The sequence below is a fragment of the Pleuronectes platessa genome, chromosome 1 (assembly GCF_947347685.1).
Source record: "Pleuronectes platessa chromosome 1, fPlePla1.1, whole genome shotgun sequence".
Taxonomy (NCBI): Eukaryota; Metazoa; Chordata; class Actinopteri; order Pleuronectiformes; family Pleuronectidae; genus Pleuronectes; species Pleuronectes platessa.
In genome coordinates, this window is record NC_070626.1 from 31,486,736 (window position 1) to 31,500,452 (window position 13,717).

Here is a 13,717-nt window from a genome sequence, read left to right on the forward strand (position 1 = left end):
GGACCGCCTCCTTTGCCGCGGAACCTCCTCTCTGGGGCTCCACGGAGAGCTTTTTGTGCAGCTCTGATTTTTCTTACTACACGTCGGTATGGCGGAGAGCCCACGGATAGCCCTTTGCTGTGATTGGTCCGCTAACGCCAGCATTTTGGGACCTCAAACTTCCTGTTCCATTCCCTAAATCAGGGGTCTTCAACGTTTTCAGGCCAAGGACCCCCAAACTGGTGGAGAGATGGCGCAGGGACCCCTACTATATATATTGTATACAATTGTGTTTTTTATTAAAATGGGCCTAGTGCCATATATAAACATAGCTACCCTGTTATTGTGCATTCAATACTAAGCTATTCAAATATTACACGGGTTCATATATTCATGTTTTTAATTTAAACATGTGCACGGTACAGGATGGCCATGCCACTGCCATTTATAAACATAACTCTTGCATACAAGTATGAGCTATTAAAGTAATTCACAGATTCATGTTTTTATTTTAAACATGCTGATAAAAACTTTAATCTTGATGATGTTTTCCTGCACTTGACATCTATTGCACTTCTGTCCGTCCTGGGAGAGGGATCCCTCACATGTAGCTCTCTCTGAGGCTTCTACGTATTTTTACCCTGTTAAAAGGGTTTTTAGTAGTTTTTCCTTACTCTTGCTGAGGGTTAAGGACAGAGGATGTCACACCCTGTTAAAGCCCTATGAGACGAATTGTAATTTGTGAATATGGGCTATACAAATAAAATTTGATTGATTGATTGATCGATGTAGAAGAGACAGTGAATTCTCAAGCCATCTATGGATGCCACACATACTCCCACATTAGTGAGATGCGGACCCTGATGGGTAGCACACAACTTATCTAACCTTGGACGGATGGAGGTTGTCAGGCAGAGGGTCATATCAGCCTCACAATATGTCCGATGCATGTTAATTTAAACACATTTAAATTTGTGAGGAAAAAATTGGTTCGAAAAAAAATATCAAATTATAAAAAATATCAAAAATTGTCTAATCAACCAAACATTTTGCGACCCCCTGCAGTACCTCCGCGGGCCCCCTAGGGGTCGCGGACCCCCTGTTGAAGACCTCTGCCCTAAATCACAATAAACCTAAATCCCAACTACGACTCTACGATTAATGTGACAAGTGTGTTAAGCCAGCGGCGTTGTCCGGCTGACGGTGGCTGGTTAGAGCACTTACAGCATGTGTGTACGGTCACATGAGGTTATAACGAACTTTGATAACGGGGCTAGCGGGCTAACCACCATGCTAACTGCGGTGGGAACAGCGCAAAAACCCGCTGACTTTAATCCCACGGCTCATGACACTGTTTCTCAAACACCGTCAGGTTAGAAGCAAACACTTGGTAGTAGCTAGTATCGGGTGTCCGTGCTGACTGTGTGTGGAAGCTGGGGGGGGGGGGGGAGCTAGCTGCCTCCGTGTAGCTTCAAGCTGTTGCAGCTGTTGAATTAGCAACGCAGTTTGGAAACAAGACCGGGGAACCGCTGCGTTAAGACACGATAACAAAAGCATTTTGACCCGCTGGGTGTCACTTTATTCAGCAAAAACTGTTGCGTCATCAACATCCTTTTTCTGTTAGTTGCCATCGTTCACTGTGTGTGAGGAGCCGGGGGGACGTAAATAAACCAGCGTGGACTTCTTCTATATACCTCATGAGGTAGGCTTCTCTAAGCTCGACTTCCGTTGCGCCATCTACTGTTCTGGCGGTGAATTGTTTTCACAACAGAAAGGCTCGTAGAACTATAAATCAAAAAGTGTCCGTCCGATCCGTCCGTGCGTCCGTCCGTAACGGACTCGGAGAAGCATATATCGGCCTTAAGAGTCTGTGCCCCGCCCACCCGCCCCTCTCAACCAATCAGGGTCAGTCTCAGCTGTCAGTCATGACGTCTCAGCCTTTTTTAAATATCGTCAATCATCACAAACATGAACATGTGAACAAAACATCAATGTGATAAGAATTATCTAAAATTACAGAAACCATCTTAATGTAATGTATCACCTATACTGCAGCCAGCCACCAGGGGGACGTCCAGATCATTTGGCTTCTCTTACAGGAGCTTTCATGACGTCCATCTTTATTTACCTTGTTGTGTGAAAGTGGAAATGAACAACCTGACGGTGGCGTCTTCACACGGGTCGGTTCAGCGGCCAGACAGAAAAATAACAAATCATCACACGTGAGAAAATATATTTCTTTTTATTAATAGTCTTTTCTATTTGAAACATTTACTACTGACAAACAGTAAAAATAATAATCGTTCTGAACAAATGTGTGTGGACAAACCAGAGCATTAAAACGATAAACTCCCTTCCGGACGTCCAGGTCTGATCCGGTCCAGGGTTTCTATGATACTGAGGGTGTTCAAACTGGCACTCACACACACACAGAGACCAACACCACGCTCCCATTGAAGACCAGTGGACACATCCTGACCTACTGGAAGTGTTGTTGTTGTAGTGCTGCAGACTGAGACTGTGCAGGTACGTGACAATAAAACACACACTCACACACACACTCACACACACACTGTACTTTAATCTCACTTTTGTGTTTCTGACTCGTGTTGGTTTTACAGGAGATTGAAATCATGAAGTGTTGTTTTGCAGGAGCACGTTTCCTCCTCAGTTCTGGTTGTGACTCAGTGAAAGTGAAGACGAGTGAAGCTTCAGTTATTTGACTCAACTTCTCCTCTTCACCGCTGAGTCGCCTGTTTTTCTGCAGAACTGAACATTTTCAGCTTTTCTCAGAGTCTCGTGGTTCTGTTGTTGACACTGAGGGAACAGTTGAGTTGTTGGTCTGTTGTTTACACTGAGGGAACAGTTGTGTAGTTGTTGTTCAGTCTGGTAAATATAGACAAACACTATAATTTTATTTTGGAGGCTCGCAAATGAAGTTGAGAAAATAAGAATCTGATTTGTGGCCGTTGTTGTTCACTGAGGACATTTATAGTGGAGAGGGTAAACTCAGGAGGAAAGGATTGTGATTGGTCCAGAGCTCACTTCTGCAGACAGACAAGGGGGTGTGTCTGTATTGTACATGTACTATATGTGTGTATTTATACTGCACTGAATCAACACTTTTACTACAAATAAATATTCAACAAATCACTGATAATCAATTCTTTCACTATAAGCATTTTCATTTAAAAGAGTTTAAAATAATCATGTAGTATTTCTTAAATATCACTTAAGTAAATGTTTGAAAAAAAAACTCAAAGCAATTACAGTACAAGTGCTTGATGTAGTTACAGTATTACAGTAAATGTTCTGTAATACTGTTCACAGTACCACAGCAAAAGTACGGTAGTTACAGTAAAATGACTGGATGTAGTAACAGTACCACAGTAAACACTCTGTAGTACTGTAGTACGTAGTGTTTTGTTCTAGAAATCAGTTTTTTAAATACCGTATAATTTGAAACAACTCACAACTACAGTGTTCCACTCTGAGATGGAACAGGTTACAGAAATACTAAAGTTAAGTACTGAAATAAAGTACAAGTACCACTGAATGACTCCACTTTGAGTCATTCAGTGGTACTTAATAGCTGAGTCAGCTATTAACTGGAAACCAAATTGGGGGGGGGGGGGCTGCATGTTCCATCATGTTGCCACTGCGACAGGCGACACAGTGAATGGATGTAATTATCATCATCAGATAAAGAAACAGATTCACAGTCGAGTCCATGTGGTCGTTTATTTTAATCCTTTAGCTGCTCAGTTAGTTACTTAAGCTGCTAACACACACACACACACACACACACACACTGACTGTAAATGACACTGCAGCCTGTGACTCACTCAGATCATCAGATGTGTGAAACATAAAACAGGTTCGACCGTCAAACTTAATCCAGAGCTTATTTTTTCCCAGCAGCCACTGCTCCGGTTACATTTTATGCTGGGGGGGGGCGTGGTGCGGGGGGTGAGGTGGTGACCCTGGTGTTGTAAAAGTCTTCAGCTGCAGTTTTCAGTCATTTCTTCACAAACCCTCTGAAATCTTGAGTTTTTTTTCTCAGTTCTTTAAAATCAAACTCACATTTGAGGCGTTTGCTTCTCGTCCTGAACTGAACGGTAACTTTCTTTCTCCGGCTCAGTTTCTCTCCATGTGATTATTTAAAGGACGTTGAACGTCCCACAGTGAAAAGCTGCGACATGTGTCTACTGCTGAGTTCTGAACATGTGGTCGGATGAATTATGACTTGTTCTTTGATTGCTTCTTAATTTAAAACATCTCATCTCCAGTTTTCTTTACTGCTCCTTTTGTTTAATCTGAAATGAGTCTTTACACAACGACTTCATTTAGAAACAGACGTTCATTTATAATTTCACTCTGATTACTTAAATACAGAGAACTGATTAAAGCAGTAGAAACCAAAGTGTATCAGTGATGCGATGTTCCAAGACTTGTCTCAAGAACTTCTTCAGTTGTCGTTATGAATTTTTAGGTTTACTGACCTCTAGTGGAGGGATGTGGACATGCACGTTCAATTGAACTTTCATGTTGTGTCCTTTGATCTCCCCTCCAGCTTGGTTCAGACCAGAAGGTCTCAGAGACTGAAACCTGTTTCAGACGTTCATGTTCTCCTCAGAATGAGCTTTAATAACTGTGATGTTTTGTCTGCTCAGCCGTGTGCTGGTGGTCAGGGACATTTTGCAAACTAAGGTGGTTAACAGTTTTTTTTTCTGAATATCAGTGTCATAGTTAACATGTTAGCATGCTAGCTGATGTTAGCATGACAGCGTCTGACCTTCTCCGAATCTCACGCAGACCGACGGACATGTTAACAAAGACCCGCCTCGGGAAGCGTTCTCCATTTGGGGAGTCGGTGAGCGCCACCTGCAGGACGGCAGGAGACCACACTCACCTGCAGACCGGTGAGAACATGGCAACAGCAGCAGGACCACAGGCCGTGAGCCGAGTCCGACGTCATCCCGGACTGAAGGTGCGAACAGGAAGCATCAGGTCTCACATTGATCTGCCCAGTGCAGCTTTGATTGACGGGTGTCTCAGCCAATCACACTGAGCCGTGTTGTTTGTGTCCTCCAGGTGTATTTTCAGTGCGGAGGAGGTGAGTCTCCAGGTCGGGTGGATCAGCTTGACCTGATGAAGAGTGAAGACTCTGAGTCTCATCCCTCCTCCTCCTCCTCAGTGCCTCCGTCCAGCAGCAGATGTGTCTCCTCCTGCATCGATGTCCCCAGGAGGTCAGACGTCTTCTCTGTGTCCTGAAGTGTCTCCTCACTCAGTCCAATAAACAGACTGTAACTCAGTGTCCTCTCGTCCTGCAGCCAGAGGAGTCCACAGGACGTGGACATGGACGAGCTGATGGCGGCGCTGGTTCTCAGCAGTTTGTCCTGCAGCCCGTTGCTGCACAGCCCGGCCAAGCCAGAGCCGCCAGGTACAACAACAAACAACAACAACAACAACAAAAACATTATCAGGAGTTTTACCTCCAGTGTCTCATGTAGATTTCTGTAGAAGAAACTTCCAAAATTAATGACAAATAAATACATGAATGACTCAATATTTACATAATTGAAATTAATCGAGGCATTAATGAATTTATAAAATGGCCTCAATTGATATTTATCTTTTAATTGATGTATAAATATTATATACACATTTTTCGTTTATTTATCTTTATATACAGTAAATACTGTATTTTGTGTTTCAGCTCCTCCGATGGAGTGCGGGGGGGGCGAGCTCTCTGACAGCAGCAGCGGCTACTGGAGCGTCGGCCACGCCATCGGAAGCCCGGCGCCCTCTCCACCAATCACAGAGCCCGACGCCAGCCCGGCCCGGCCCCCGGACGAGGGGCTGGAGATGGACCTGGAGCCGTTTGACGAGCCGGCGCCGCGGAGACGCAGGGTGAGAGGTCGTGTGCGGTTGTGACGTGTGAAGGTCACGAGGCCCGAGCGCTGATGATGCGTTTCCTCCTGCAGAACTCTGTGAAGGTGGCGTACAGGTGTCTGTGGCCCGCCTGCGGGAAGGTGCTGACCACTGTGGTGGGAATCAAACGTCACATCAGGACAACGCACCTGTGGTAAGACACCTTTCTGCCAAAAGGATGAAGGAATAAGAACAAATACAATTTTAAATTGTCTTATAATGTTTATAACATGCAGAATTCGTTTTTTTCCTCAATGAATCATATTTTTTTAATCCACCATTTTGAATTTAGTGTTCATTTTGATCTTTTTCAGTTTGTACGATCTCATTTTTAGAGACTTGATTCCAAAACGTTCTTGTTGATAATTTCTTGTTCAATCTTATTATTTTTCATTACTGTTCAAGTAAAGACCTGGTGAACGTGTCTGACCTCTGACCTTTGACCTCTCACAGCCGCGGCAGCGAACACGAGCGCTGTTCTCGCAGCGAGGAGGATTTCTACTACACCGAGGTCAACCCGCGGCAGTCTCCTCCCCAACCTATCCCCGTTGGCCCCGCCCCCTCCTCACCGACCATCTCACCTGCCCCCCCCTCCCCACCCCCCAGCACTGCCCCTCCATCTCCCCCCTCCCTGACCGACGACACTCTGAGTCGCTCCGCCCCTTCCTCCTCCGGCCACATCTGGCAGGTCCACTCAGAGCACTCCTACCAGGTATGGCGGGGCTTATCAGTGATTGACAGTTAATGTAAGATATATATACATCATGAAATATTTTAAGTTGGAACATAATAGCAGATTGTTTTTAATCCAAACTTTTTACCAAAGAATCTGATTTTTTCCTTAAACTGGTGAAAAATCTGAATAAACAACTTTAAACAATTTGTGTTTTCTGCCACTTAACTCTAACATTTGATTGGTTCTTTAGGCTCATGTGGTTTCAGAGGCAGCGTCCAACGTGACGTCCTGTCGTTGGACAGCTCCGCCCTCCACCTGCCACAGCAGACAGGTAACCTGTCAATCATTTTTATCAGCGATTAGAACCGACACACTGCAGCGTTTGAAGAGGCGCGTTCAAGATTGTTAAAATTTTAGTCAGACGCATAAACTGTGAAACTTAATTGTTCATCAACAGAGAACAAACATTGTCAACCTTCCTGAGAATAACACACAGACACACACAGAATCCTGGTGAAACTGCGTGTGTGTTTGTGTGTTTGTGTGTGTGTGTGGTCACTGTTTTCACTGATGTGCCACAGTCATGGAGAGTGCTGCCCCCTGCAGGCTGTCAGGTTGTCTGCTCCCCACATTAACACGGGCTCTCCTTTACAGGGTTTGGCGTTTCGGGTGCGTTCGGTCAGCGTAGGAGAGCAGTGGCTGCAGCACCAGAGCGCCCCCTGCAGGTCAGTACATATATCATTCCTGATGATTCTGTGGGACGACATGGTCTCTTTAAAGGCCGTGAAGGAACTGATCTGGAAGTGGAGATTTGTGCCTCACAGGATTAAAACAAACTTTGATTTAAATATAAAGACTCAAACAGACACAAAAATGTTAACTAGTCTGAAAGAAAAACGCAGATCAATCCAAAATCTCATAATCAAGCATGAAAAGATGTTTTACTCTGTAGAGACTCAGGATGAAAGGCAGGGATGCTCTTAATGGTGTTAACAGTGATGCTCTATCTGTGTGTAGGAGGATTCGTGGTGAAGCCAAGAAGTGTCGTAAAGTTTACGGCATCGAACACAGAGATCAGTGGTGCACCGCCTGTCGCTGGAAGAAAGCCTGCCAACGCTTCCTGGACTGAACCGAGGAGGAGAAGTGGGACTCCTACTTTCTTACATCTGAATCCAGATTCTTTTTATACTCTTTCTACGTTTGCTAAAAGTGTCTTTCTATTCTTGAATGTGTAGTTTGTAGCTGAACCCGTTTCCTGTTTTAATGAAAAGATTTGAGGCAGCTATGAGGTGACCTTTGACCTTCAAGGCAGCTGAGCGTGTTTTTGCATCCGGTCGACTCTCCTCAGGTTTTCTGGGGGTAAAAACTGCTTCTTTGTCAGAATCAGAGAAATAAATAATAATAACAATAAATATGTAAATGAAGATAGAGCCAAAATATCCCAGATTCCAACACTGGCATCTTGTGGCGATGACGTAATTTGAGTCAGAGTCTGTGGTGATTGGGGGATGGAGTCCACGGTCATGAGGTCCCGCGCACTCGACCTATTGAGAGTCAGTCTCACCTGATAGACCATATCCAGCCACCAGGGGGCAGGCTGCAGTGACTGGGATTCACTTTTGGGAGCCATGTCATGTCTTCCATTTTTATTATCAGTGTTTGTATCAGTGTAAACGCTTGGACCTGATTGGTTGAGACATTGGTGTGTTTAATGAGCTGGTGGGTTATCTGCATTAGCCCCTGAGCTAACTGACTGGGAGCAGGTTAACTGACAGTGAGCTGGTTGACTCTGAGGTTTTTATCCCTACGAACAAACGATGTTGACGCTCACAACCTCTTGCTGATTGGATCTTTTCTGTCATGATGTAGCCTTCGCTGATTGGTCGGGCTCCTGTCACATGACACAACACTAGAATCAAGTGTTACTGACCCAGTTGGCTTCGCTAGCAGCTGTTGTGCAGTTCAGTTCTGTATTTTTCAATGACACTACTTCGTACATGTGGAGGAAGCCAGATGTTATAACAAATTTTGATAACTCTCGATTGACAAACAAATAATTCCTGTTTTACCGACTCGTGCACAACTAGTGTACGTGAGTTTTCGGGCTTGTGAGACGAGGATTAAAATTGTTGCGGAGCCAAGACACTCGTGTGGACAGGGACTGGTTTAGTCTGAAAATGTCCTCATACGGATGTGTCCTAACTTGTCCCCATGTCCTGATTGACCTGGGCCCCAACAGGTCCCAGGTCCTAACACGATTACTTCTATTTTATTTTTTTTAAACCAAAATGGTGCTGGACAAAATGCCAAACTAAAGTCTTCACACGGCAGCTCACAAACCAAATGGTGATGTCACAGCAGGACGAGGCTCAACTGCTCGTGTGCGTTGTTGGAATCGCAATAATTCGCTTTCATTCTGAAGCCGTCAAACATTTCATCAAATTGGTTTGGTCTCGTTAACGTCACTGTAAATATCCTGGTTTCATTTCTCTTCAGCTCTTTGTTTGAAGGCAGAAGCCACGTCCACTCCTATGATGCAGCCTCATTCAGTATTGATCCACACGTTTCATAACAAGTAATAACACACATATATATTCCTACGTATCTTCTTTATCCTGGTGTGTATACAGATATATATACTGGGTCCATATAGACAATAATGAATATTCTTTAAGTCTTTAGAAGGCGTCATTAATGCAGAACCAGGTTCATATGCAGTTAATGAGAAAAGTTGTATTTATCTTCTACATGTTGGTGCTTTATGTAAATGTTGATCATTGTAATCGTTTTTAAAGATGCACTCTTTTATACATGTGAAATCCTGATGTTCTTATAATAAACTGAACATATTGAAAAACTTTCAGTTTGCTCCGGTGTTTTCTGGAAGTCGAGTTCCAACAATAACAAACACGATATCCCAGAATGCAACATAAAGGTAGCGTGTGATAAGCAGTTACTGAGCAGGACACTGTCAGTCCTCATGTTAAAACCACAAGAGAAGATCCATCAAACCATCGACCAACTGGAGTCGCTGGTTCAGACATAAACAAATGTCACATCATCATGATTTCATTTACTGGAGGAAACTGCAGTAAATCACCGGACACCGTGTTTTAAATAAAGTTTTTATTAAAGATGATTGAGCTCAATTATAACAGCAACTGATCAAACTCCTGTAAACTGAAAATAAAAACAAACAGTGACTGGTCCACTCTGACACACACTCTCTCAAACACAGACACACACACACAGAAACACTCTTTCAAACAAACACACACTCTCACACGGACACAAACACACACACTCAGCTCTGACTCTGCTGTAATAAATTATATGTACAGTCCAGGTCCGTCTGTGGCTCCAGCCGACACATGAGTCGTCACTATGAAGCAGCCGAGCCACAGTCTGCAGAGAGATGTTACATTAAGAATTAAGATGAAATAACATTAAAATTGTGTTTTATATTAAAAACAATATGAATATATATCTACAATATCAAATATTTAAAATATTCTATATTGATCAAGGTTTTACTTTTAAATACAGTGTTAATGACAAAACAAATACATTATTAAAACTAACATTTCAAATTGTGAGAACTGATGTGCAGAATATAGATATATTGTGGGCACGTGTCATGTGTCTGTTTATATTTGTGTCTTTATATGAATGTTTACACGTCTCAGTTCTGCTGCTCGATCGACATAAATGAAATCTGTGAGAATCAATGAGCGGGTTTGAGAAAACTCAACAGAGACTCTTCAGGTGAATTCACAGGTGTGTGTGTGTGTGTGTGTTACACTTACTCATTTATCATTCTTGTTCTGGGTCGACTCACTCTTTCCGTCACAAGCAACGATCTTGACCTTGTCGACCTTCACCAGGTCGGTGACCTCTCTGAACTCCACGTCGTTCAGAACGAATGTCCACACGTTGTCACAGAACCTGTAGGTGTTCAGGGAGCCCTGCAGGGGGCGACACACGACAGTTCAACCACCACACACTGACACGTTAAAGTTAACAACAATAAAACAACGTCTGCATAGTGTTGTTGCTCCGCATCAGAAACAAACTACTGACACACCTGAAAACATGTCGCGTGACCTTTCACCTACACTGGTCATGTGACAGCGATGGTGAAAAGTCAGGTCAGGAGTTCACCACCGACGAAGAGGTGGAACCGTTTTCTCACAGCAGGAGGAAGAACTCACCCTGAAGTTGACCCGGTTGCGGACTCTGCTGGCGAGCGCCGTGTTGATGGCTTTGTCGAACTGGAGGAGGACCTGAAGAGCCAGCTGGGGGGTGATCTGCTGCGTCTTGAGAGAGAGAGAGAGAGAGAGAGAGAGAGAGAGAGAGAGAGAGAGAGAGAGAGAGAGAGAGAGAGAGAGAGGTTTAACATTTCTGCTGAATCCAAACCACACACTCCCAAACCCTCCCATGACATCTCCTGTTGTTTGGAGCTGGAGCTGTTTGTTGTCGAACAGTTTGTTTGTCAGCAGGAAAACACAAACACAACTGTGACTCACGAGCCAAAACACAACTCAGAACACGTCGGCACAGATCCACACAAATGGTTTGTTATGTTCTTGGAGATGTGTCGAGGACACCTCGAGCCTCGACCCTCTCTCCATCTGAGACCTGGAGGTCGGAGCTGGGATCAGATTCTTCAGCTTGATATAAACCATCGTGTGCTCGGAGGTTTGGATTGTGATGTTATTTCGTGGTCGAGGATCTGGATGAATCAGCTGATGATACAAGTTTTGTCTGAGACGAGGTCTTCTCCTACATCCGAGCTAAACTGTATTAAAAGGCTTGTTCCTAAATGTACATGGTGTGCCAGGTTATGTCGCTCTTTTAGCTCTATTACTATTATTATGATTATTATTGATGCACTTCTGTGTATTTTAACCATTTGTTTGCTTGTTGTGCATCATAAGTGCAGTATAAATAAAGTTATTCTCGTGAGCAGAACAACAATAACAAAGTTAGCTCCAGCTGTGACTGTTCACACTGACTCTCTGTTGAGCTGCGGGTCAGATTCCAGCTGCAGATCCTCGTCATCTCGACTTCTAACACAGAAACACGAGATCAAATCTGTTCCGCAATCAAAACAACACTGAGTTAGCCCGCCGGGAGCTAACCAGGCTAGCTGTGGTCGTTAGCCGGGAGCTAACCAGGCTAGCTGCGGAGCTCGGGCGGGTGAGAGTCACCTGGATGAGCTCGTCCAGACTCTCCTGCAGGCTGTTTCCCAGCGTGGTGTTCCGGTACAGCTGGTACGCCATGACGGGAACAGCCGAGGTCGCAAACAACTACAGAGAACTATCCTACAAACACACGCAGAGCGATCAGAGCTAGTCCAGCTAACACGCTAGCTGCTTCCCTCCACTACGATCAGCCGAAAGCGCAGGAAATGACCAACACGTCCGTTTACACTTTTCAAAATAAACCTCGACTCCGAAATACTTCACACCAAGGATACAACTTCTACAAAAATTACAACTAAAGCTAATACTACTACTGTTACTGCAACAACTACGACTACTACTACTTCTACTTCTACTTCTACTGCTACTACTACTACTACCACTACTACTACTGCTACCACTAATCGTACAACTAATACTGCAACTAATACAACTACTACTCTTAGTACTATTATTATAACCATAATAATTATAATAATAATAGTAATAATAATGACGATGATGGTAATAATAATAACAATAATAATAATAATAATAATAAGTCGTTTTGATAGATAGATAGATAGATAGATAGATAGACAGATAGACAGATAGACCGATAGACCGATAGATAGATAGATAGATAGATAGATAGATAGATAGATAGATAGATAGACAGAAAGATAAATAGATATATAGATAGATGTTTTATTGATCCAATAGCATACAAATCAGTCAAACAAAGAGCATTAGAATAATAAAGAGTCAAAATAAGTAGTACGGAAGCTGTTAAGGACCAAAACAGACTCAGACAATAATATTTGTTTCTATACTATTTAAGTGTCACTTCTGTTTTTAATTCATGTATTTTTTATTTAATATTTCTCATTCATATTAATCACTTATCACCATAGTTATTGGACTTACTGAGGTTTAAAATGATCTCAGTAAACCTAATTAGTTATTTAATTAATTTAGATAATTTATGAGCCGTTGATGTTGAGCATCAGCCTGAAACATTTCAACTTACTCATCTTTACTCGTGAGAAGCTGTAAAATAAAAGGAGAATGATGTTAAACATCTCGCCACTAGATGGCAGCATCACATCAAATACTAAACCCCCCCTCAGTTCAACTCTCCTGTCTCTTCTTCTGTGGTGTCTCCCATCTCACACCTTCTTGGCTTATATTTGGACTTTCTGTGTGTTGTTGATTTTAAATATAAATAATCACTTAAATCCACTTCACCAAACTACTAATAAATTATACGATATAAAACTATTATTATTGACTGATTGGGGTGTGTTCGTCTCATGTGGCCTGACATTACTTTACTTTTACTTGTGATCTTTTTATTTCTCTACTGATTCTATAGAAGACCTCCTTTATCTCCCTGAGATGTTTGCTCTTTACTTGATTATTGTTGGTTTGAACATTTGTCAGATTCTTTCTTTTCCTCATTCTAGTGACTCAAGCCTGCTGACCATGAAGCTCCTGTTTAAAACGTTTGGTCAGCAAAGAACTGCTGCTGTAGTCTGTGATGTCACCGTGTGTGATGATGTCACAGTGTGTGATGTCACCGTGTGTGATGTCACCGTGTGTGTGAGGATGACACAACGCTCGGCTGTTGCCCTCAGCGCTCCTGTCTGATGGATGAGTTCTCTGGGCGTCGTGAGCGGCTGTTTGTTAATGAACAGATCTCAACCAGACTCTCCCCTGACCTCTGACCTCTGACCCCTCTCCCTCTCTACACGCTGAGGACAAATAAAACGCAGCAGGTAAATACGAGGCCGCGGCAGAAAACCCAATTATCTCCAGGGAGGGAGTGTCAGCTCAAAACTAAACGATTAAAAATGATCCATGAATTTAGAGACGCAGAGAAAAAATAAACTGTTGTTTGTGTCTTGGTGAGAACAGGAAGCTCTGATGATGATGGATTCACTCC

At 43.2% G+C, this 13,717-nt stretch overlaps 2 protein-coding genes across 3 annotated transcripts; one reads left to right on the forward strand and one right to left on the reverse strand.

Moving 5' to 3' along the window:
• Nucleotides 1-2,385: 2,385 nt before the first annotated feature.
• Nucleotides 2,386-9,452, forward strand: znf395a (zinc finger protein 395a). 2 transcript variants are annotated; one of them, XM_053425956.1, is made up of 11 exons: nucleotides 2,386-2,505; nucleotides 4,795-4,969; nucleotides 5,074-5,095; nucleotides 5,177-5,228; nucleotides 5,313-5,422; nucleotides 5,699-5,892; nucleotides 5,967-6,067; nucleotides 6,367-6,625; nucleotides 6,840-6,920; nucleotides 7,244-7,314; nucleotides 7,607-9,452. In XM_053425956.1, exons 2-11 carry the CDS (start codon nucleotides 4,805-4,807, stop codon nucleotides 7,716-7,718), a joined length of 1,167 nt encoding a protein of 388 aa, XP_053281931.1. In that variant the 5' UTR covers nucleotides 2,386-2,505; nucleotides 4,795-4,804; the 3' UTR covers nucleotides 7,719-9,452. The 2 variants fall into 2 exon arrangements, with proteins under 2 accessions (XP_053281931.1, XP_053281922.1); XM_053425947.1 differs by having other exon boundaries at nucleotides 5,074-5,228.
• Nucleotides 9,453-9,700: 248 nt separating this feature from the next.
• On the reverse strand, nucleotides 9,701-12,013 carry gtf2a2 (general transcription factor IIA, 2). Its single transcript, XM_053425968.1, has 4 exons — nucleotides 11,800-12,013; nucleotides 10,801-10,905; nucleotides 10,396-10,554; nucleotides 9,701-9,994 (listed from the first exon to the last, which is right to left on the reverse strand). Exons 1-3 carry the CDS (start codon nucleotides 11,869-11,871, stop codon nucleotides 10,396-10,398), a joined length of 336 nt encoding a protein of 111 aa, XP_053281943.1. The 5' UTR covers nucleotides 11,872-12,013; the 3' UTR covers nucleotides 9,701-9,994.
• Between the last annotated feature and the right edge of the window lie 1,704 nt (nucleotides 12,014-13,717).